Source organism: Rhinolophus sinicus, linkage group LG04 (genome assembly GCF_036562045.2).
Source record: "Rhinolophus sinicus isolate RSC01 linkage group LG04, ASM3656204v1, whole genome shotgun sequence".
In the NCBI taxonomy this organism is placed as follows: Eukaryota; Metazoa; Chordata; class Mammalia; order Chiroptera; family Rhinolophidae; genus Rhinolophus; species Rhinolophus sinicus.
This window is the reverse complement of record NC_133754.1, coordinates 187,807,130-187,829,091: the sequence shown is the minus strand read 5'-3', so window position 1 is coordinate 187,829,091 and position 21,962 is coordinate 187,807,130. Positions and strand designations below refer to the sequence as shown.

Sequence of the window (21,962 nt, the reverse complement as noted above, 5' to 3'; positions counted from 1 at the left end):
GCCATGGAGCAAACCCAGCAGAGGCGGAAGGTGGGGCTGCCATCAGCCGGTGGGGAGCAGGTGGAAGGCAGGTTGCCTCTTACAAGGACGCTGAGAACAGGGCGTGTGTACAGACTGGTTCTTTCTAGGACTCAAGGGTTTAAGATTCAATATATGCATTTATTTAAAAATATAAATATGGAAAAATAATTTAAAAGACTAGATTGCCCCTAGATTTGCCCACATTCAAACCATACTTTTTTTTTTTTTCAAGAGATGGGCTAAGACTGAAAAAGCAATAACGGGCTCTAAACCCTTTGAGAAAACGAAACCCAGAACATGGCACGGTGGTGACACTGAAGCTTCCATCAGCTTCAGGCCCAGGGACACACTGCTTCCATTAACCCCATTCATGACTGACCTGACCTGAGCAAACAGTCTGAAACCAGCAAAGCCGCGAGGAGAGGGAGGTGGCATTGGCAGGGGGTTCAGTCTAGTTCAATAAGCCCAGGATGCAGCCCTGAAACCTCAGCATCGCTCTCATCCCGGCCCAGCAGCGGGGACCACGGTTGCTCCCTGGACATTGTCTGGCTTCAGCCCTGTGACCAACTCTATCTCAGCTTGGTCCTAGCATGTGTCCCATGGGATCTGCGGCCCCATGTCACCCCATGGCGCAGCCTCCCAGGAACCGGGCCACCTGTGCTCAGGTGAGAAAGGCCTGCTGGGAGGATGGAGGTCTGGACTCGAGTCGCCGCGGGCATGCAAACATGGGCGAGTCGGGGAGAGCTCAGGCTGGTGGAATTGCGGGCTCTGCAGCTGGGTTTCCATGTGTGAGCTGCTGCTTTTGCCACTGAGTGACAGTGGCAGGTGTGGCATGGCCGATGTCCAGGCCCAAGCTCCGTACACCCTGAGGGAGGGAAGTTGGGGTATCCACAGTGGCCACTTGTGAGTGAGCAGACTGGCTCCGGTCAGGGATGGGGTGCTGTCCCTCAGGGCCCGCTCTCACCGTGGTCACTGGCCTCCTTGGGTTCTTGTTAGGGAAGCCGGACGGCCTCCAGCTATGGCTCGTCAGCGTCTCCAAAGGCTGAGCAGTCCCAATAGCAATCTCCTCCATCCTGTCCGGGGTTTCTGATCAAATTCCCTCCCACATGGTAGGTGACAGCCCTCCAGCAAACATCTTCAAGACACGGTACAGACAGTGCTGGAGTGCTGAGTCTTCAGGGCTCGCTGTCTCTGAATTTCTTTGGAAATCCGTCTTTTAATTCCTATTAAGTACAGTTCGCGGTCAAACTTGCCGGCAGCTAGCGGAATGCTGTGGAGGAAAGAACGGTCAGGAACAAGGAGGGATGGTCCCACCAACTGAGAGGTGCCAAGGCCCTGGTCCTTCCAGGCTGCCTGGACAGCCACAGCCCCAGAGCGGGCACTGGGAGCAAGCCTGTGCCAGGCCAGCTCTGCTGAGAAAAGCAGGGGGTTCAGCCAGCCTCGCGGGCACAGGGCAAGTGACAGTCACTAAAGATCAACCAATGGCAGCAATCTCCACGTGGGGCTGCCGGAACTCTGCTCCTGTCTGGGCTGTCAGGACATGAGAAACAGCATATACCCAGGTCCAAAGATGGCACCCACCCTCAGGAGTGGGCAAGGGATCCGCCTTGGCCATGATCCCCAGCCCTGGCCATGACCCCCAGCCCTGTCCCGTCAGGAGGATACTGACTTGTCTCTCCCTGGCCTCACTTTCACCCGGAACAGGCCGTACACAGGCCGGTGATCGGACGTCTTGATCCCAGGACAGGAGGAGTACTTGACGGGGCAGATGTCGTCCCGGTGGCGGCTTCTGTACATGACCCGGTCCTGCAGGAGGCCCCGGAGCCATGATGCCCAGTCTGCTGCAGGGTTCCCAGAGCCCCTCCCCCCAGGCCCACGTCCTGGCAGGCGCTGGAAGGGGCAGCTGTGCTTCAGGCCTTTCCCTCACTGCCCTTAGGCCACACCTGCTCCCACCCAGCCCCATGGGAGCAGGAGGCAGCAATGTTCAAATCCACACCCGCCTGTGGGGGCTTGTCCAGAGCCACATGCAGAGGCTGGGCCTGGAGCCTGGTGTGGGCCGGCACGGGGGCCCCGACACAGTAAGCAGGCATGCGCTTCCAGCCAGGCCTCTGAGCAGGGCCGGGCAGCCAGCCTTCAGGACGACCCTGGCCCCAGCTGAGAGTCACATCCAGGCGGTCTGACCCAGCTCGCTGGACGTGCTGACGGCCCGCGAGGCCTCCAGTCAGGGCTGCTCTCACCTGGACGCGAGTCAGAAGCCGATGGCTCAGGAGGCCCTGCCCCAAGCCCTGAGCACACGAAACCTCTCTCCTGCAGAGCCCACCACGCTCACCGTGTAGGACGGCGTCCTCTGCTTAGACGTGGTGTCATACGAGTCCTTCCCAATGTCGAACTTGTATGATGGGAGGAAGTGGATGTCCGGCTCCTGGAAGCCCTTGAAGATGGACCCTGGGGCCGGCACAGGCCCCGCTCAGACCAGCCGGCATGGGGCTCGGGCCTCCCCCTCCCAGCTGGGGCCTCACCTCCCACCGCCTCACCTTTCTTCATCTCCCGGGTGAGCTGGTCGAGCTGCAGCAGGGCCGGCACGCTCACACCCAGGTCCTGCTTCAGGATGGCCTCCACGGCCACACGCCCCCCACTCAGGCGGAAGTTGAAGTCTCCAAACCAGAACACCCCGTCGAAGCGCGTGGTGACGTCGGCTGGGGCACACACCGAAAGCACATGAGCCCACCCTCCCCCGGCGCCATGCCTCAGTGACAGGGATCGGTCTGTGTCCCCCAACCCCAGAGCCACAGTGGGGCAAGGACCCTCCCCGCAGAGAAGCAGGTAGCAGCCGCCCAGTGGCTGTCTGGGGGCTCAGGGTTATGGGGGTGACGTGCCTCAAAGCTTTCTGGGTTGACATCCGAGTTCATGATGTTCGTTCTTTCATTTCAAACAGTGACAGACAACCCAGAAATCACATGGCCATCTCAACCACAAACAGTCGCCCTCAGGCTCACAGTTGACCCCCTGCCCACTGCCCACAGCCGTGACACCCAGCATCATGGCAGCCAGGGGACAGGACACAGAGCGGGCAGTGGGCAGTGAGGAGCAGGCAGATCCCGGCCGGCCACAACGCCACACGTGGACCGAAGCCACGGGGCTTCACGGGCGTCCGGCTATCTGCCCAGCCACTAAGGACTGATGCGGTCACCACTTGTGAGGAGCCAGGCACCACGCCTCGGTTCAGAACTGGCTTTAGTTCAGTGACTTTCTGAACTTTCCTGACCTTGGTTCTCAAATCCTCTGAACAGTTTGTCTCCACTGCACTCACCGGAGAATGAGGCCAGGCTCACCTGAGTTGGAGCGGTAGGGGCAGGTGTCCGGCACGTTCTTGGGCAGAGCCAGGCCTTGGATGGTCTTGCTGTAGTCCAGCAGCCTCTCGCTGACCTTCCCGTCGCCGGCTACAAGGACAGAGTGGGGGTGAGGGGGAACCTCTCGAGGGGCAGGTCTGACTCAGGCCTGGACTCTGAGGATAAGTCCAGGTGGAGACCCCGCCTCCCTACAGCAGCAGGCTCTCGTCACACGCGAGCGCCTGCAGTGACCCCGCCTCTCCACAGCAGCAAGCTCTCGTCACACGCGAGCGCCTGCAGTCACCCCGCCTCTCCACAGCAGCAGGCTCTCGTCACACGCGAGCGCCTGCAGTCACCCCGCCTCCCCACAGCAGCAGGCTCACGTCACACGCGAGCGCCTGCAGTGACCCTGCCTCCCCACAGCAGCAGGCTCTCGTCACACGCGAGCGCCTGCAGTCACCCCGCCTCCCCACAGCAGCAGGGTCTTGTCACACGCGAGCGCCTGCAGTCACCCCGCCTCCCCACAGCAGCAGGGTCTCGTCACACGCGAGCGCCTGCAGTCACCCCGCCTCCCCACAGCAGCAGGGTCTCATCACACGCGAGCGCCTGCAGTGACCCCGCCTCCCCACAGCAGCAGGCTCTCGTCACACGCGAGCGCCTGCAGTCACCCCGCCTCCCCACAGCAGCAGGCTCTCGTCACACGCGAGCGCCTGCAGTGACCCCGCCTCCCCACAGCAGCAGGCTCTCGTCACACGCGAGCGCCTGCAGTGACCCCGCCTCTCCACAGCAGCAAGCTCTCGTCACACGCGAGCGCCTGCAGTCACCCCGCCTCTCCACAGCAGCAGGCTCTCGTCACACGCGAGCGCCTGCAGTCACCCCGCCTCCCCACAGCAGCAGGGTCTCGTCACACGCGAGCGCCTGCAGTGACCCCGCCTCCCCACAGCAGCAGGCTCTCGTCACACGCGAGCGCCTGCAGTCACCCTGTCTCCCCACAGCAGCAGGCTCTCGTCACACGCGAGCGCCTGCAGTGACCCCGCCTCCCCACAGCAGCAGGCTCTCGTCACACGCGAGTGCCTGCAGTGACCCACCCCACGCCTTTCTGTCAGCGCTCAGAGTGGAGCCAGCAGGACGGAGGCGGCTATCCCAGGTGTCAGGGTCTCTCTTCAGGACCCGGGGCCGTGGGGCCTGCGAGGCTAGCCAAGGGCCTGGCACCCTGCCTGCCAGACGGCCTCTTAGGCCGTTCCCTCCCGAGACAGGGAGAGGAGCACTGTCCGAACACAATGCCTGGGACGCAGGTGCACATGACTTACAGGTGAAGTGGGACGTGATGAAGAGGAAGGAGGTGCCGAAAAAGGTGAAGCCGATGCCCAGGGCTCCCTTGGTCTTGATCTGAGACACAATGCGTGTGGTGACCGTGGAGCTCTCCACCTCTGTGTGGGGGAGGAGGCAGAGCTGACCTGGGCCGGGACGCCCCCCCATGTCAGGCCCCCACACCGCAGCCCGAAGGCCCCACATGGCGGCCACACTGCCAGGCTCAGCGAGGAGGCGTCCATTTCCCTGGACAGAGGTGAGGGCCCATGAGGTCGGGAGTGAGCGTTCTGGGTGCCCGAGGGGGACGGGGACGGCCGGCCTACCTGAGCAGAACCAGATGAGGTCCCTACGGAGAAGCACGGACACGTAGAGCGCCCCGTGGGCAGCCGAGTGCAGCATGACGTAATGGGGGCCCAGCGTCTCCTGCAGCCGTGTCTCCCACTCCCGCCTGTGGGAGGAAGCGGAGGCCAGCCTAGGGAGGGGACGGGCTGCCAGCTCCCGCTCCTGGTCCCTGGCCCCACAGCTCCTGGCCCCTGGCCCCCGAGAAGGGGCCCCAGACAGAGCGTCCTCATTTTGCAGGGAGAGTGGTGATGGGCAATACAGGGGTTGCTGGGTCTGTTGGGCCAGAGACTGAGGCCTCCCTGCGAGACTGGGGCCTCCCTGCGAGACTGGGGCCTCCCTGCGAGACTGGCTTCCTCGTCCATCTCCAGTGACATCACAGGCCCGTTCTCCCGCTGCCTCAAAAAGGCTCTAGTGACGTGGGCTGGGTCACAACCCCTGCTGAGACTCCACCAGCGGGAGCTCCCAGCCCACCTGGCAGAGGCCCAGGGAGAAGCCCCAGGCCAGGCAGGTGAGGCCATCCCACCTAGAGGCCAGGGTCCCCGGGAGCAGAGCCTCTTCCCCCAAGTGTCCTCGCTGGCCAGGCCTCCTGCTGCTGCATGAGCCGCAGGGACACCGTGTGCTGCCTGGAGCCCACGCCCCTCACCAGGTGAACCTCAGCAACCCCGCACGCACGCTGCTAGACCTAGGACAGGTGAGCAGCAGCCCGCAGTCGCCAGGGCGGGGCAGCGACATCATTTAGGGGTCGGGCTGGCAGACTGGAGGGGACCAAGTGGCTGAGCTGCTCTTTGCTGAGCCTGGAATCTCTCAGATCAGCTGTTTGTTGACCAGAAAGTAAATCTCATTTATTTTAAACTCTCCGAGTCACCATTTGAGGAGAAGGCAGTTTGTGGGTTCGGCCCAGGCTTGGCTGTGGTGGCCAGTGTCTTGACCCACATGGGGTTTCCGGTCATAGCAGCTTCAGCCCCAAAGGCCCACCCCAGCAGTGCTGGTCCCTGGGAGGCACCAGTAGGCTTGGGGCAAGCGGGGTGGGGCACGAGGGCGTACCTGTCGGAGCAGCCCTCCTGGACACCGATGACATACAGGTCCTGGGCGTAGTCGGCCTCAGCGGGCAGCAGGAGCTCGTCCAGGTTTGGGGGGAGCTCCTGTGGGAAAGCAGCACCTAGCATGGGGCCCAGCACACAGGGCTCCTGCTCGTCCCAGGGACCCCGCGGGCTCTCCGGAAGGAGGGGAACCGTGTCCAGGGGAGCCCCAGGTCTGGGCAGGCTGCCCTCGCCAAGGCTGACCCCGTGCCCCCTCCCTTGCCACGTCCCCCACCCCACGTGCACGCTGCTGGTCAGTTGCATCTTGCCACAGCATGGCCCCTAAGCGTGTACCCCCCACATGCACATGTGGGTGGAGAGGACCCCTCCCCTGCACTTCTACCCCCACTGCACCCCAGGGCGGCCATGGAGCTGGGGTGCAGCAGGTCCAGGAAGGTGAGTACCCCAAGCCCTCTTCACGCCTCCACCCTGCGGCCCCAATGCCACCTGCCTCTGGCCCGTCAAGCCATCCCAGCCCAGGACTGGCAGGGTGGCTCCCTGGGACAGCAGAGCCACCGTCCTGGGCACCTGCCTCCTCCTCCCACCCAGGAGTAATTCACTGCCACCACTCAGGCCAGTGTCTCTGCGTGCTCCCAGTTACGTCACCCCCTCGTCCCAGGGGCAGTGCTTCCTTGTTCGTCCCCAGGGCCTGTCACCGAATGTCAGCCAGGACAGCCACGCGAAGGGATGGTCCCCCGTTCTCAGGTCACTGAACACCGTGGCACTCAGGAAATGGCCTCAAGACCCCACGTGAAGCACAATCACCTCCTCTGCCTTCACCCCACCTGAGTTAGGACCACCTGCTGTCCACAACAAGTCCACGCCTGGCCCCCAGAAATCATGCAGGGTGACGGAGACCACCAACCTGAGGACAGACCTTGCCATGTGAAGGGGGTCCCAGGGACACACAGGGTGAGCTGGAGAGGAAGCCGGCGGGGACAGTGGCCGTGGGCCCCCCAGGAGCAAATGCCCAGAAATCAGTATGCAAGCCCCCACCTGCCAATTCATCTGCGGCCGTTGGGGTGCAAAGCGCCCCTCATGCCAGGTTTCCACGCTCATCTCAACAGGTTTCCTGGGCGCCCCAGCTCACAGGCAGGATCCAGGTGGGGTATGTGGGGACCAGGGAGTGGAGCCCCAGCCAGTGGGAGATGCAGACAGGGATACCGGTGTCTGACGCTGCTGTGACGTACACGCGTGCGCCATGAATGGGAGCACAGAGGGGTGACCCCAAGGCAAACTGGGGGCTCTGGGTGACTGTTCCTCAACCATGGGGTGTCAGGAGGGCGCAGGCTGTGGTGGGGGGGGGCTCGGGGAAGCCCTGTACCTTCCTCTCAAATTTGTTGTCAACAGAAAATCACTCAAAACAATCAAGTGTCTAGAAAAAAGAGCGCTTTCCTGCCCGGTCACTAACACGGTATGTGTGTGTGTGTGTGTGTGTGGGGGGGGTGACAAGCAGTTGGCGGCACCGGGCAGACCTGTGCGGTGCAGCAGGAACCCCAACTTCATCCCGGGGGGCCGCTTACCTTCTGGCCCTGCATGTTCCACGTGGCCACGAAGAGGCCCACACTCCGGTCCGGGAAGTACCGGGCCAGCTCCTCAGCCCCCATCAGGGCCCCGCTCGCCAGGAGACTGCCCTCCAGGTAGCTCCTGTGGAGAGGATAGACTGAACTCGGGGTCTGAACAGACGCACCCAGGGACGGGCCAGATGCAGGAACACGCCTCTTGGGCCCCATATGTGCTTCAACCAACCCCCCCAGTCCTGGCAGGGAGCGGAGACGGATGGACAGGTCAGGTCAGGCCTGTGGGAGGGGAGCAGGGAGGGCACAGGATGACTTGCTAAGTTACAGTACGGGCCCCAGGACCGAGCTCCCAGGATAGGCCCAGGCTCGGGGAGAAGAGGTCGTGGGCCTGGATAGGCAAGCTCAGAAATCTCTGGGCCCCCCAGTCTGGTGAATTCATGGCTGTGGCCTCAGGACATGCGTTTGGGAGTCGTGAGCAGGAGATGTGGGGGCGGCACCCAAGTTCTTTTCAAGCTATAAGAAAGTCAACGTGGGTTAAATATTAAAGCCCCATAAATCCCAGAAACCAAGCCTCTGGATATGAGCCCCCTGGCCCACGGGGTTGTGGGGTCTGAGAGGGAGGCCGATCGATGGTGGGGTACTGAGCAAACCAAGTCCCCAAACACCACAGAAATCACAGGCCCTGCTAGAAGCAAAGTGCTGGAGGTCAGGCCCTGCCTGCTGTCCCCTTCCTGCCGTGAATCAACCTGGGCACTCTCCCTCCATGTGGCTCAGCGTGGTCACCGACAGCCCCCCACCCCTCGGTCCAGACACAGTACTTCTAGTGAGAGTCTTGGGAAAAGCAGCAGCATGCACACAGCACGCGTCCTTAGCAAAGTGGCCAAGTGAAAGCAAGCCTCAGCAACACATCTCGGGTCCTGCAGGAGGCCGGGCAACGGGGCAGACTTAACACACTGGCAAAGGCCCTCCACGCAATGAGACAAAGAAAGAAACGCCTGCTGCAGTGTACAAGGCGGTCTCTGCGTCCACCCACCTGCTTCCCAGGTATGGGCCTGAGAGGTATTGAAACTCAAAGGAAGGGGTGTCCCTCCGGGAAGGAGTTGGGGGACGAGGTGCCTGATGGAGACCCGTGCTGGTCTCCACCTTTATGACAGTACCCTTGTACAGTCCTCGTGAAGCTTGCTTCTGAACCCTAAAATGAAGGCCACGGAGCACGCCCGTCGCCCAGCAGGCCCTACCTGCTGCGGACGTCCTTGGCGCGGACGGGCGGCAGGAGGCTGAAGGAGGATTTGGCAGAGTGCAGGGAGCAGTGGTCGCAGGCCAGGGGGCTCGGGGGCTGGCCGGGGCCCAGGCTGCTGTGGGCCCGGAACAGCCTGGTTTGCAGGTGGAGCTTGTAGTCTGCGTGGTCCGCGTCCACTTTGTTTGCCGTCCGCAGGGAGTCGGAGGCAAAGTTCCAGTCCATGGCGGGCAGCGGGCAGGAGGGAAGCTTGCTGGCCAGCCTTGGGGTGTTCCCGGCCGATGCGCCTTCCCGGTACAGGAGGTCCAAGGAGGCGCTGTTACCCAATGAAGAGGGGCTCCTGCGGGCTCTGCCTGGGGCCCTGCGGGTCGTGGGGATCTCCTGCAAGGAGGTGCTCAGGCGGGGTGGGGAGCAAATGTGGGTGGGGGGCCCGGGGACTCCTTCCTGCAAGGAGCCCCTGGAGGGGCTGGCCCCATTCTGGGCAGCCAGGTCCTCGTGGCTGGTTTGAAAACGCCTCCTCCTCCAGCCCTTCTCATCCAAGGACAGCGCCCGCTCCAGCTTGGGCCTCGGTGGCGGCGGCTTTGGGGTGAAGGGTTTTGCCTTAGCCTGTGGGTCCTCAGTGCTGATCTTTACTGGACTCTTGCTGTCGGGAGGCGGGGACCCTTGGTGGAGGGCGAGGTCTTTGTCTGTGTTCAGGTGGCCCCGCAGCATTCTGCCTACAGGCCGCAGACGTGTGTGGGCGGGGGGCTGCGGGGGAGGCACCTGCGAGCGCCCCAGGCAGCCCGACTTGGACGGCATAATCCAGGGGCCTCACCCCACGACAGCGGCCGGCCGAGCCCAGCCAGAGACGGTTTCTCCAGGGGCTGTAGGCCACCCAGCGTCAGGGTTGTGCAGTCACATGTCCCCAGCGAAACACAGAGGAGAGAACCCGAATGGGCTCCCAGTCAGGCCTGGGGTGGGCCAGCAGGGGCGGGCCAGCTGTTGCATGGCTGGAGGACCTGGCGTCGTGGAGTCCCCCACAGGGACCTAAGGAAAAACTGCTATTACTTCCACGAATTCAACCTTCCGGAAAGACAGCTACTGCGCCAGTGAGAGTAGCCAGGCCAGCAGCAGTCCGGCAAGAACAAGCTTTGAGACATGCCGGCCTGCTGCCTCCACTTGGTGGGTGGGTGAAAGCTGGGCATCTAAGACAGAAGCCATGCTCGAGATGGGATGACTGCCCCTTACGCGGGGTGCTAGGGGCATGACTAAGTGGGAGTTCCCACCCCCAAGGTGAAGGCCAGCGGAAGCCAGCTCACAGGCGCAGCCTCGGACGGGGACCTCGCTCCCCCGCATACCCACCACCATCGCTGGCCCGCAGACCCCGCCCTGAGGGCCGGCGATGCGGCTGCGAAAGGCCCAGACTCAGGGCCTGCGATCCGGCCCGTCGGCCGCGGGGCTCCGGGGACAACGACCGCCGCGCAGCCGCGGGTGCTGCGGGGCGAGACCCGCACTCCGGGGTCACCCCGTGCCGGACCCTGCCCCAGGAACCCCGCGCTCCCACCCGTGCCCCGAACCCCGCCCACGGGTCACCTTGCGTCCAAGGGACGGACCCCCCAAACCCGCCCTGGGGTCCTTGAGCCCCGAACCCAGAAACCTGCGCCCCGCGCGGGATCACCCCGCCTCTAGCCCACGTCCCGACGTCACCCCGTGCAGGGCAGGACCCCCCGCGACGAGCCGGGAGTCGCCCCGCCTCGACCAGTCCCCCACCTCGGACCTCGCCCGGGACCCCTGAACCCACCCAGGGGGTCACCCCCGCCCCAACTCCGCGTCCAGGGATCACCTACCCCGGAGCCCCGCGCCCCCACCTCTCGGCGCCGCCCGCTCCTCAGTCCCGCGGGCCTCGGCCGCTGCTCCGGGCAACCGGCCGGCAGGGTGGCTCGGTTCCGGCGCCCGCAGCGGCCCCTGGCGGCCGGAGGACTCAGATGGGCAAAGCCCGGACGAGGGCGCCACCTGCGGCTTTCTTCCCTCTGCGGGGCCACAGAGGCTGCGGAGCCAGAGGCTGCGGACCAGCGCCCTCCCCAGCTCTTCAGCCCCCCAGCCCACGTCTCTGCAGATTTGCCCAGCCTGAGCCGTTCCTATAAATGGAACCCTAAAGCACGTGCCCCCTTCGCATCTTGTTGCCCATGTTCACCCAGGTGGCAGGATGGGTTCTCACAGCAAACCCACCCACCGACCAGCCACCAGAGGGGAGCCTCCCTGCGCCCTGGAAGAGCAGGCGCCTGCGGAGCTGCAGGGTGCAGGCCACCTCTGGAAGCTCGCCAGCCCAGCAGTGACGTCACACTCAGGCCGCCTGGCCGGGAAGCTCACTGGCTTCAATAAACACAAACCACAGGTGAGGGCGCTCAAGGGCGCAAAATATTTTATTTAACAATTTGCATTTAGGAAAAATAGCAGCTCCTGCCTGGAGGAAGCTTCTTGAATCAAAAGTCGCTGACACAGAGAACAATGGGCTGGAGGAAGCAGAGGACGCCCAGCGGGGCTCGGGTGGCAGGAAGCACAGGGGCACTGACCTGGGGACACAAGAGACACCCCAACAAGGCCTGGCCTTTCCCAAAGTGACAGAAACAATGGGGTCCGGGCACACGAGTCTGTGAAACATTTTGGAAAACATTCTGTGGGTCTTTCCTAGATGATCCAGTGACTGGGAAAACGGGGAGGACCCGTGGACACGCCACACCCACACTCCTACTTGAGATTGAAAACACCAAGCAGCTACGTTTCCCCAGCAGAACCTACAGCGATTACTTCCTAATGAGTTTTATAAATATTTAAGTCCTTTCAGTCTCTTTAGACTTAACAAGAGTGGGAACAGTTTTAAGAACAGTCAATGAAGCCTTAAAGCTCTGAGTCCAGTAAGAGGAGGGCTTCCTTTGCAGGTCTGTTCGGCTGCGAGCGAACACGTGCTTCTGAAGGTTCAGTGTGGAAAAAAGCCAGGGGCAGAAACACCAGTTTCCAGAGTTTCTCCCAAGAAATTATTTTAAGCCACTTTCTTCAGGATGTTACCAACACCTGAAATGATGTCACCCAGGTGACAGGAAGCATGTCGGCTGGCTTGTGCTCTGAAGCCACGCCGGAGGACAGCTTGAACTGGTACGCAGAGCGTGGCAACCCGCTGCCGCAGACAGTGGTTCCGCCCGGCCACTTGCGCACTAAAAATCCAAACCAAAGTCATGAGTCAGTTTCAACACTGGCTGGTGAGTCTGGACCAGTCACATTTGGAACACAAGTTCTGCGATGGTGGTGGTTCTTCCGTCCCTCCTGATGGACAAAGCCAGTCCCTCTGGCTGCAGGAAACCCCTTGTGGTCCTCATCAGGCCAGAGGAATCCAGTGCAGCTGGAACCGTCTGCCACCGAGAAATTCACTGAAGTAACGAGGGCGTCTGTCCCGACCGAAGAGAATGACTGCTAACCCACTCCACGTCTCCGTCAGGGCACTGAGCCACGCTGCCGCACCCATGAACCACCATTCTGGGTTCAGAAGCATGAGTGCAGGGCGCTGCACGGCAGGCGTCAGTGTTTCTTTCCTGAGGCAGTTTCATGCTTTTCTTCCAGCATCTCCCAGGGACCGTGGGACGAATGTGGCAGGAACTCGCCCCTGGGCTTCGAGACACCCTCGATACTGAAGAGGAAAGTCCGCCCTGCAGCAAAGACCGGTCCGGCTGCACTCAGTGTAAGTGTTAAATGACGTGCTTACCCTGACAGCGTTCTTTTACGGAACCGTGTGTGAGCCCAAGTGCCTCTTCCTCCAGCCCTTATCAGGGCTGTCGGGTAACTCTGGCAACGTGTCCTACACACAGGAGGGAACGGAAGGTGTCCTGAGATTCTGCCTGTCCATCTGGGAGCAGAAGGGAGGTCGCAGGCAGTCAGTGTGGTCCTTGGTGGAGGGTAATTTCAGGTTCCAAATGCTGCTCCAGACGGGCTAGGCTAGCTCAACGCTGGGTACTTCCTCTGGCCAACCCTCCCCGCCCTTGAACTTCCTGAGGTGGCAGAGGCCTGAAACGACACGAACAGCACTGACTTCCGCAGGCCCGTCCCCCGGGGTGGGTGACGCTCAGGGAAGGATCGGCACGCCGAGACGCGGCCTATGGAACAAGCCAGGACACACCACTGATGGCAAATGGGCATGTTTGGCTTATGGTTTCTGCAGCCCGTGACCACTGCCTGGCCAGTCAGACCCTGGCGTTCCCTTTAGAGGTGCTGCGGTTGTTAGGGGCTCGGAAGTGAGGCCGACTCCAGGGGCTGAGTAAGGACCCCGGGGAGGGTCGCAGCCTCCTCTGGAGGGGCACAGGGACTGCCCCGGCAGGACAGTGGACAAGCACAGGCTGTCTGTCACTCCTCGCAAATCCTAACTGAAATGACAGTGGAGGAATTCTCGCAGAGGCATAGCTACAAGGTAAAAGCAACAGGACAGAGAAAACTACCCCCAAATCTTGAAGCGGAGAGGCAGACGGATGGCCAGGTGGTGACGGGATGTAGCAGTCCTGGTGGGGGGCAGGGGGCACAGCCCCATCTGCAGGTGCCCGAAGCAGAGGGCAACAGGGGATGGGGCACAGGGATGGTGTGGGCAGGACTGGCTGAGTCAGGCCAGGAAGGCCTGTCCCCGAGGAAGGAGGCAGGGTCTGGTGACGGGGCAGGGTCAGGACAAATGGAGTCAGGTGACATCTTCCGTCCTGAACGCAGGCCCCTGCAGACCTGTGCCCCCATGCAGACCTGTGCCCCCACGCAGCCCTCCCCCAACCTGACAGCTAGTCTACAGTCTAGAGGCAAAAGCCTGGGGGAGAAGAGAGAAGGCAGACAGAGAGAAATCAAAGGAGACAGTCCAGAACAGCCAAGGCCAGCACCAGAGGTGAGCCCCAGGCCCGTGGGGCCCCGAGCACAGCGGCAGAGCCGGGGAATCAGGTCGCATCGGGGGGGGGGAAAGGCCTCATCCCACTCCCGCCCCGGGGAAGCGAGGGCACTTACTGTGTGAACTGCGCTGGGCTGTACAAGGGCACTGCTGCCCCGGGAGGGCCTCCTGCGGGGGGGTGGGCGCCGGGAGCCTGAGACCAGAGAGACACCTCAGCAAGACAACGTCACATAGCACTTGTGTCCCGTTGACAAGTGCAGATACTATGCTATGTCTGAGCAGGACTGCGAATGCTTTTAAGTGAGCCACAGAAGCAGATCGAAGAGCTTTCTTGCGACACTGGATGTAATGTTTTAGTGGGTCACAGAGAAATGGTGACAATCAGAGCAGCGTGCAGTCAGAGGCTCCCAAAGCCAGAACATGCACAGCCACGGCCATCAGCGTTCGCATAAGCAGTTAGTAGACACTTCTGATCACTTCACAGCTATGTGACCAGCTACAGAATCCAGTGTTCTAATACACAAAGAAAGAAGTCCCAGGAAGCCTTTCTCCTGAGCCAATGAGAAAAGCTTGGTGCTATGATACACAGAAGATGAAATAGTATTCCTTCACTTCCCACCCAGGCTGACCACAGGACACTGTCACTGCTTCACTCTGCCTGGCCTAACAGTAATAAACCGTCTTGTGCCTGATCCGAAAAAGGAATTCTTCCTTTCGAGAGAGCACCCTGACCCAGCGGGCTGCAAACACACTCAACACGGTGAGGCCACGCCCAGGGCCGTTCCCTGGAAAAACCACTTCAGAAGCAGCGCAATTACAAAACTCATCGATTTGTGAGGACGTTGGAGGTCAATCCAATGACCAGTGTGTCTGGATATTTAACACCCTTTCAGGAGACTTGGAGAGAGGAACACTGCATCCTGCCACGTGGTGGGTGGCTGGGGTGACAGGGCTAACAGGAGCGGCAAAGTGCACAGTGACCCACCGCACAGCGCCCTGAATGGGAAGCACAGGCGGCCCCGTCCGCTCTGTGCTCAGTGGGGACTGCCAGCCGCAGGTACCTGATTCAAGTGCTGGCTCACTTCACGTGACAGTGAACTCACTGAGCTACAGCGCGAAAGCTACAAAACAGCGAGAACACAACACAGACAGGAAGAAATCAACGTGCACGTCACGCTCCAAGCCGTTGGTTTAATTCCAAAGACCTTTCTGAAACCGTTAGAATCGACAGGATTCAAATGGGGGAAAAGCCAGAGTGAGCGTGACATTCCTGCTTTAAAGCACAGCTCTGAGTAAAACACAACCATTAGTGGGGATACTGGGGGGGACGGGGTCTGTCCAGCCCTTGGCCAGAGCCCGCTGGACCTCAAGACCCTGAGAACTCAAGCCCCGGGGTGGCAGGGTGAGGGCAGAGCTCGCCTGCTGAGTGGGAACTCCAAGCCCCCACTATTTCGAGTTCCAAACGAGTGAGACGGGTTTTTTGAGGACTGCAGGAACACTTTTCAAGTTCTAAAAAGTGTTTCGACTGACGTCCTGCTCACTAACATTCCTTTCTAAAGACAGAAGCCACTGGACAACAAGTACGAGCTTGCCCGGCCCAGACTCCAGTGGACACTGTCCTGTGGGCACCCCGTGGGCACCCCTTACCTCTCCTCCCTGGGAACCGTGCACTTCAGAACCCGGGAGCGAGGCTGCAGAATCTAAAACCTGCCGAGAAAAATAGGAAATGCAGCAACTACCAAGCTCCCACACGGGGCAGTGACACGGCACATCCCACTGGCCCAGGTGACAAACTGCTCCGCTCCACAGGACGTGCCCCCTCAGAGAAGCCGTGAAAAGCACGCACTCTGCGTGTGCCTGATCACCGTGATGCATCCTAGAGGCTCCAACACCAATAGCCGTGTGCCCACGGTGGCCTGCGGCCTGGAGCTACTGTCATCTTATTTCACAGAGCAGGAAACTGAGGCCTTTGCTCAGCTAATAAAGGGGGAACCAGGGTGGAAATCCAGATCTATCCAACTTGAGACCATATTCTGTACCATTACATTTTACATAGTTTTAACATGAAAAACACCCTCTCCTACTGTGATTTCAGTGATATAATAGCTACACAACACGTGTGATTAGTTTGCAAATCTCTAGAGCACATTCACCAGGAAAAGGACCTCCGGCAGAAACGGGGTCCTCTGGACACAACAGACACAGCTCTGCAGGTTAGGGCCGGGGAGAGAGGCAAATTGTCAGCACGGCCCACCTGTCACGCTGCAGCCACTCACCTTGGGCTCTGAGGCAGGCTCTGGATGGGCTGGGCCCCCCGCTGGTGCCTGCCCTTCCCTGCCAGCCCCCTCTGCCAGCGGGGCTCCCTCTGCTGCATCTGTGAGGAGACAGTGCGGGAGGGAGGGGGTCACTGTGTTTCACACACCTCTGGGCTGCACCAATATCCAGGCACGGAGGGAAAGGGAACTGAGGCCCTCTGCACACTGGCCGGCCATTCCTCTTAAAGGGAGAGTAAGGCCTCGGATCGCAGAGAGGGTCAAAGGTCAAGAGGCCAGGCTGACACAAGTGCGGCCCGCCCGCCTACCTGGGTTTGGTCCGCACAAGTGAGCCGGGATCGGGAGTGGGGCAAGGGGGGCGAAGAAGTCCGCAGGGGCGAGAGCAGGCTCCGCGCGCCGGGAACCACCCGGGTTCAGGATGTCCACATAATGCACTCTGGTCCCTGCTGCAGGGGAGGAACAGTCTCAGGCCACGTGCCAATGGACCCAGCTGCCACCTGGCTCCACCCTTGTGTGGCTGCTGCAGAGCAAGTCCACAGAGTGGCCACGGGAGAGCGCACTTCCCGGGTGCCAGCCTTGGGCGAGGGCCCCCTCCTCACCAACTCTGCCCTCCCACCCCTCAGATACCCAGCGGTCTGCAAGCGCCCCCCTCGGGGTCCCCTCACACACCAGGACACTCGGCATGTGACAAACTGCCAGCTAGCACATGTGCTGTAGTCACTGAACTCGGGTATGTCTGCAGGGCAAATTATGCAACAAAACACTGATTTCCAGTTTGACTGTTACCTGCTTTTCTAGAAAACATGTTCACAGAGGCTCTGGGGGGCCCTCCAGGCCCAGGGGCAGCAGCCTGTGTAGCCTTAGGAAGGGACATTGGAGGCGGGGGTGCAGCCTTCTTCTGCAGAGGGAAAGGCAGCTCAGAAACGTGCTCAGGAACCCAGCCCCCGGCCACGCCACAGAGCGCAGCGTACCTCCTCCTCTGGCTCGTTCACATCCACCCAGCGGTTCTTCTTTTCATCCCAGACGATCTGTCACGTTGTGAGGAGCAAAGGAAAACGTCAGCAGATAAAGCCAAATTATAGTCTGAGGACATGACACTTCCAAGCTTCAGAAGACGTGCTGGGGCTCGTTCTGAAGCTGAGGTGCACTGTGCACACCACGGACGGACGCTTCATCGAAACACCTCCGCCCCACTGTGGACACTCACCGATTTGTTCTTGTCATCTGGCAAATAGGCTTCTGTCTTCCTTTTCCCAGTTAGCCAGCGAGAGAACCAGGACTCGCCACCCTAAAGGGAAACACCGACAACATCGTGCTCAGCACGACGACGCAGAAGGACAAGGCCTGTGGGTTCCCAGCAGCAGGGTGGCCACGGACGCCCGACAGTGCCTCACATGGGGACAGGCGGGACTGCAGGTGCCCCTCAGTCAGCTGCGAGAAGGGTCACCTGCACCCCACCGGAGGAAACTGTGGCAGTACATTCTAAGGCTGCAGAGAGCTGCCCGTGCCCCAGGCACAAACGCTAGAGAAAAAGTGCCCTCGCCACCAAAGACAGACAGCTGATGTGTGAGAACCCCAAACTCAAAGTCCCAATGTCCCCTCCTCGGGAAGAAAGGCAAGTAAGACAGGGGTGCACACAGCAGACACCACCCACGACGATGGAAGGACGCACCGCCTTATGTCAAGTTCAGTAACAGCCAAACTAGGCGGTGGTAACCAGGTCAGAACAGAGGTCACCTCTGGGGCGGGTGCTGACAGGCCATGGGAGGCTGGCCCTGTGGCTGAGCTGGACGGTGGTACGAGCACAAACCCCACGCTGGTGCCCCCTCGTGTGCTTTACTGCGTATGCGAATGCTTTCTACGTAGGGAAGGCCAAATGCCCGCCCTGGTCTCAGCGCAGATGCTACCCGTGGAAGCGGGCCCCTCCCTGGGCTCAGCTGGACGTGGGCTGTGGGTTACCTTCTTAGGCTCCTTGGCCTCTGTTTTGGTTGCTTGTACAGGGCTCTTCCCTTCAGAAGCGGGTGTCAGAGACGGAGGCTGCAGGGCACCCAGGCTGGCACCCCCCCAGCCGGGAGGTGCTTCCGAGTCCTGCGGCATCCGTGAGGAGCCCTGTGCAAAGCAACACAGGAGCAGGCTCACCTGGGGCACAGCCCACAGGTCATCCCAGAGGCCAGGCTATGGTGAGGGGTGGGGCAGGTAGGGCAGCCCTGGCTCCCAGGGTGGGGGCGCGGGCCGACTGCAGGAGAACCGGTCTGCACTTAACAAGGGGTGATGCAGAACTCAACATGTGGGTTCTGGAGCTCAGTGGGAAGACTTGGCTGGAAGATGGAATCCGAAGGTGCACTGAGCACAGACTGGTGAGAGCAGACGGTGGGCATTTTAAAAGTAAAGAACTTTATTCCTGGATTAAGACTCTGCTTTCGATCCAGCTACAGTCTCATTTTTACCTTTTCAAGGACAGAATATCTTAATGGTAGAAACACGTAACAGAAGTTTAAACTACAGCAATCACCCGCTGACGGGTGTTCAGAGCTGTGTGTCTGTAAAGAAGGTTCCAGAATGCGGTTGGTATAAAAGTGTTTGTCCCTCCTGCTTGGGATCAGAGGAAACAGAGGTGGTATTTATACCACACGGGTGTGATAAAATGAATCAATTTAAAAAAAAAGAAAAACGGACAATTTTCGGGATCCTACCATAGAAAGGTATAGAAATTGTGGAAGTTTTTCATTTTAGAAAAGTTAAAATCAACATGGAAGTTTCACTAGAGAAGGGAATTTCTTCTTGAAGTAACTATTTTTACAACTCTTATCTTCCCCATCTGTGCTTTCCACCAAGCCTTCATGATTTGAGGGGTCAAGCTACTTTAGAAGTGCCTTCTCCTGAACAAACAATTTAAAAGGTAATTTCAAATCTTCAGTGTCATCTCTTTACTTGCAACTATAGAACAAGGAGTGTGGGTTCCCACACAGTGAAGTTCACAGAGAACAAGCAGCTTTAAACGAGGCGGGCGAGTACCGGTTTATCAAATTTTCCACCCAACTCCTCTTCGCTCAGCTCGGCCAGTGAGTTTCTGCCGTGTGCCTCGCGTGGTGTCATCCCTGTGGGGGGAAGGGAGCTCCTGGGACACGGTGCAGAGGCAGCGCATGGCCTCACGGCCACCACCTCCCCAGGGCTGCTGTCAGAAGCCAAGCCTGCACATGTCCCCAAATCCGTGCAGACGCTTTTTTTTTTTTTTTCCAAGGAGGGCGCAGCTCACAGTGGCCCATGCAGGGATTGAACCGCCAACCTTGGTGTTATTAGCACTGCGCTCTAACCAACTGAGATAACCACCACCCACAGATGCTTTCTTTTTCAAGTCTCCCCTCCGCTTTGTCTAAGCAGTCAGGCACAGGTCAGGGACACGACCCAGCCAGTCTGATTCCAGGTGGAGGTGCACAGCCCCCCGCCCGCGGCACAAAGGTGACAGCCGAGGCGTAGCTCAAGGCCAGCCTGCCGGCCCTGCACAGCCACTTAAGCCGAGTAACCAGAAAAACTAGCTGTGACATTCAATTAACCCATTTGGCCTACAACTTCTAGGACTTTGGTATACATTAAGTAATGTCACTTGTTTCAAGTTCAAAGAAGTCAGTCTCTCCCGCCAGCCACGTCTGTGAACAGGAACCGCCCCGTCCTCACCCCCGCCCCGGTCCTCACCCCAGCACCCCGGCTCTCATGATGGTGTCTCGCACACCCACCTGGGTCCTGGCTCCTCACATCCTGGAACAGGTGCTCACTCTCCTGGAGAGATGGCGCGCCAGGTGGCAGGCCAGGCCCTGGGTACAGAGCTGCAGGATCAGGCCCAGATGGCTCCGCAAAGCCAAGTGCAGACCCTGGGGGTCCACAGCCAGGCCCTGGATCCACAGGGCCAAGGGGAGGTGGCACTGCGAACATCGGCACCCTGGCGGGCGTGGTCGGTGGCACTGCACAGAGACATGGAGGAAGGCAAAGGTCACTGAGCGAGCTCGTCACTTGGAGCTCGGTGGTGGTGGCTACAGTTTGTCACTCGTTACCCTGCGTGGCCATGTTCCTAAGCGATAGGAGCCAACCAACCATCATCATAGCAAGAAGTGCTGAAGATGGCGGGGGGGGGGGTCACCACGGACTCGGGAAAATGTAAACACATACTCCAGGCACGAGGCCTGGGCTCGAACCCGCACATGACCCCAGCACAATCCGGCCAACAGCCACCTGGCACAGGCTCTGTGTCCCCCAAGCCCTCGAGTCCTGTCCACTGTCCTCCACCCAGGGGGCAAAAGGTCCCCTGCATTCCGATGGCTGTGCGAAGCCGTGAGACCTGGCGGGCTCACCCAGAGAGGAAGCACGGGGGGAGAGCAGGAGACTGAGGGGTGGTACCAAACGTCCCCTTGATTCTCCAGGCAGCGGGCCCAGAACGGTTGTGGGGACAGAGTGCCAGGGAGCAGTTTCCAGGCTCTCGGCCTCACATGGAAAGGTGCTGGCTCGGGTAGTAGATGGCCGTCAGCTGTGACTGGTTGGCCATCAGCTATTACCAGTTAGCCATTGGCCACTGATATAACTGCTGTGGCTGCGCTAGCAGGTGGCGGAGTGCGGGTTGCAGATTGCACAGAAGTGGACAGCGGACTGTGGAGCGTGTGGCTCCTGCTTTCTGTGTCTCAAACCCAGCCTCCAGCGAGAATATAGTGGCATGACTCCCCTATCTGTGGCTCCGTGGGTGTTCCGTTTTGGCCTCACCATATCCTGCGTTCTTATGTGGGGAGCGGGAGCTGAGACCCCGCATGTCACCCTGCATGACAACGGTCCATGTGGGAAAGCAGGTGCTTTGAGAGGTGTGTGGCCTGCTGCTTCCCCGTCGCAGAGCTCACCTGAAGGCAGCAGCCGCACGGCCAGGCCAGAGCCCTGAGCACTGGGCACAGGTGGCGCCAGCAGTGGGTTGTCAGTGCCCAGGACCAAGGGCTGTGCGAGTCCCAGGCCATCACACTGTCCCACCTCGGAGCTCGGTGTGCTGGGACAGCGCTGAGGGAAGGCCGCGTCGTGACTCCACACCACAGCACCCTCCTAAGGGAGAAACACCCTGGACACTCCCGACAGCCCGAGGCCGTGGGGGAGGCCGGCCCTCGTGCCCTGCCCCACTCACCCTGGGCTTCAGGACAGCCTCTCCCCACAAAGGGGACGTTCTGACAAACACGCGCCACCTCCGTAATGGTACTATTTCTACCCGACACCACAGGGTGAAAAGCACAGGGGCCCTAGCCACCTGTCACACTGTCTGCGTCAGCCCACGGCTGACAGCCAGAGGCCCACCTGGACCTGCTTGCCCACATGCTGCAGCTGGGCCAGCCAGGTCGGCTCCACAAAGGACTCCTCCTCCGGCTTCTCCTTCAGCTGAGGATCGAAGAGTCGTAACTGGGACGCGAGCTGCAAACATGGCAAACAAAGGCCCGTCACCATGACCGCGAGCAAAAAGCGTTTTCAAAATCTGGTTTCCCCTGGGACGTGTCCTCAGGGTTACGCTGCACAGTGTGAGTTAGCAGCCTAAGCTCTCCTGAGTGTGCTACATGACACGCCTTGCACACTTACCATGTCCTGGAACCGGCCAATTGCTGAGGGCTGCCCTCTAAGGCCGTTTGCCCGGGCCAAGCAGTACTGAGAGCCCCTGGGGCGGAGCCTATTTGCTGGCACCTGACCACGTAGACGGGACCTGACCCATCCACGTGCTGGACTGACCTAGAAACGTACATCATCTGAGCTGATGCATCCAGATAAATGAGTTTGGCCTTGTGTTAGTAACTGCTGGAACTGGGGGACGAGGACAAAGGCTCATTAACTATTCTACTTTTATATACGTCCAAAAAGTTCCGTAATAGGATAAAAAGCTTTTTTTAGGTCATGTGTGCATATTTTCAAAAATGAAGCTCCTGGGGGAGAAACTGATGTGACCACTTGG

At 60.2% G+C, this 21,962-nt stretch overlaps 2 protein-coding genes across 10 annotated transcripts in view; both read right to left on the bottom strand.

Moving 5' to 3' along the window:
• Window positions 1-143: 143 nt before the first annotated feature.
• On the bottom strand, window positions 144-10,794 carry INPP5E (inositol polyphosphate-5-phosphatase E). 2 transcript variants are annotated; one of them, XM_019756770.2, is made up of 11 exons: window positions 10,666-10,794; window positions 8,841-9,865; window positions 7,606-7,729; window positions 6,048-6,145; window positions 4,985-5,109; window positions 4,661-4,780; window positions 3,354-3,461; window positions 2,556-2,717; window positions 2,351-2,466; window positions 1,691-1,827; window positions 144-1,291 (listed from the first exon to the last, which is right to left on the bottom strand). In XM_019756770.2, the coding sequence occupies exons 2-11, from the start codon at window positions 9,635-9,637 to the stop codon at window positions 1,159-1,161; spliced, it is 1,920 nt and encodes a 639-aa protein (XP_019612329.2). In that variant the 5' UTR covers window positions 9,638-9,865; window positions 10,666-10,794; the 3' UTR covers window positions 144-1,158. The 2 variants fall into 2 exon arrangements, with proteins under 2 accessions (XP_019612329.2, XP_074187457.1); XM_074331356.1 differs by lacking the exon at window positions 10,666-10,794 and having other exon boundaries at window positions 1,007-1,291; window positions 4,985-5,133; window positions 8,841-9,778.
• A 420-nt stretch (window positions 10,795-11,214) lies between these two features.
• The window catches only part of SEC16A (SEC16 homolog A, endoplasmic reticulum export factor), a 31,292-nt gene continuing 20,544 nt past the window's right edge, over window positions 11,215-21,962 (bottom strand). For 4 of the 8 annotated variants that reach the window (XM_019756742.2, XM_019756748.2, XM_019756741.2 and 1 more), the window contains 14 exons: window positions 21,320-21,433; window positions 20,881-21,073; window positions 19,735-19,959; window positions 19,016-19,098; window positions 17,960-18,109; window positions 17,208-17,288; window positions 16,972-17,028; window positions 16,787-16,898; window positions 16,309-16,446; window positions 16,004-16,101; window positions 15,375-15,434; window positions 14,789-14,848; window positions 13,844-13,920; window positions 11,215-12,874 (listed from right to left, as the gene is read on the bottom strand). In XM_019756742.2, the coding sequence (XP_019612301.2) occupies window positions 12,811-12,874; window positions 13,844-13,920; window positions 14,789-14,848; window positions 15,375-15,434; window positions 16,004-16,101; window positions 16,309-16,446; window positions 16,787-16,898; window positions 16,972-17,028; window positions 17,208-17,288; window positions 17,960-18,109; window positions 19,016-19,098; window positions 19,735-19,959; window positions 20,881-21,073; window positions 21,320-21,433 (1,512 nt within the window). In that variant the 3' untranslated portion in view covers window positions 11,215-12,810. The remainder of the gene's footprint in view (window positions 12,875-13,843; window positions 13,921-14,788; window positions 14,849-15,374; window positions 15,435-16,003; window positions 16,102-16,308; window positions 16,447-16,786; window positions 16,899-16,971; window positions 17,029-17,207; window positions 17,289-17,959; window positions 18,110-19,015; window positions 19,099-19,734; window positions 19,960-20,880; window positions 21,074-21,319; window positions 21,434-21,962) is intronic. The other 4 variants (XM_074331352.1, XM_019756744.2, XM_019756747.2 and 1 more) reach the window with 3 other exon arrangements.

Coding starts and splice junctions, on each gene's coding strand:
- INPP5E (XM_074331356.1), bottom strand. CDS start 9,637: ATGCCGTCCAAGTCGGGCTGCCTGGGGCGCTCGCAGGTGCCTCCCCCG. Junction 7,730..8,840: donor GCCAAGGACGTCCGCAGCAG/GTAGGGCCTGCT, acceptor TCCTCTCCACAG/GAGCTACCTGGAGGGCAGTC. Junction 2,467..2,555: donor CACCCGGGAGATGAAGAAAG/GTGAGGCGGTGG, acceptor TGCCGGCCCCAG/GGTCCATCTTCAAGGGCTTC.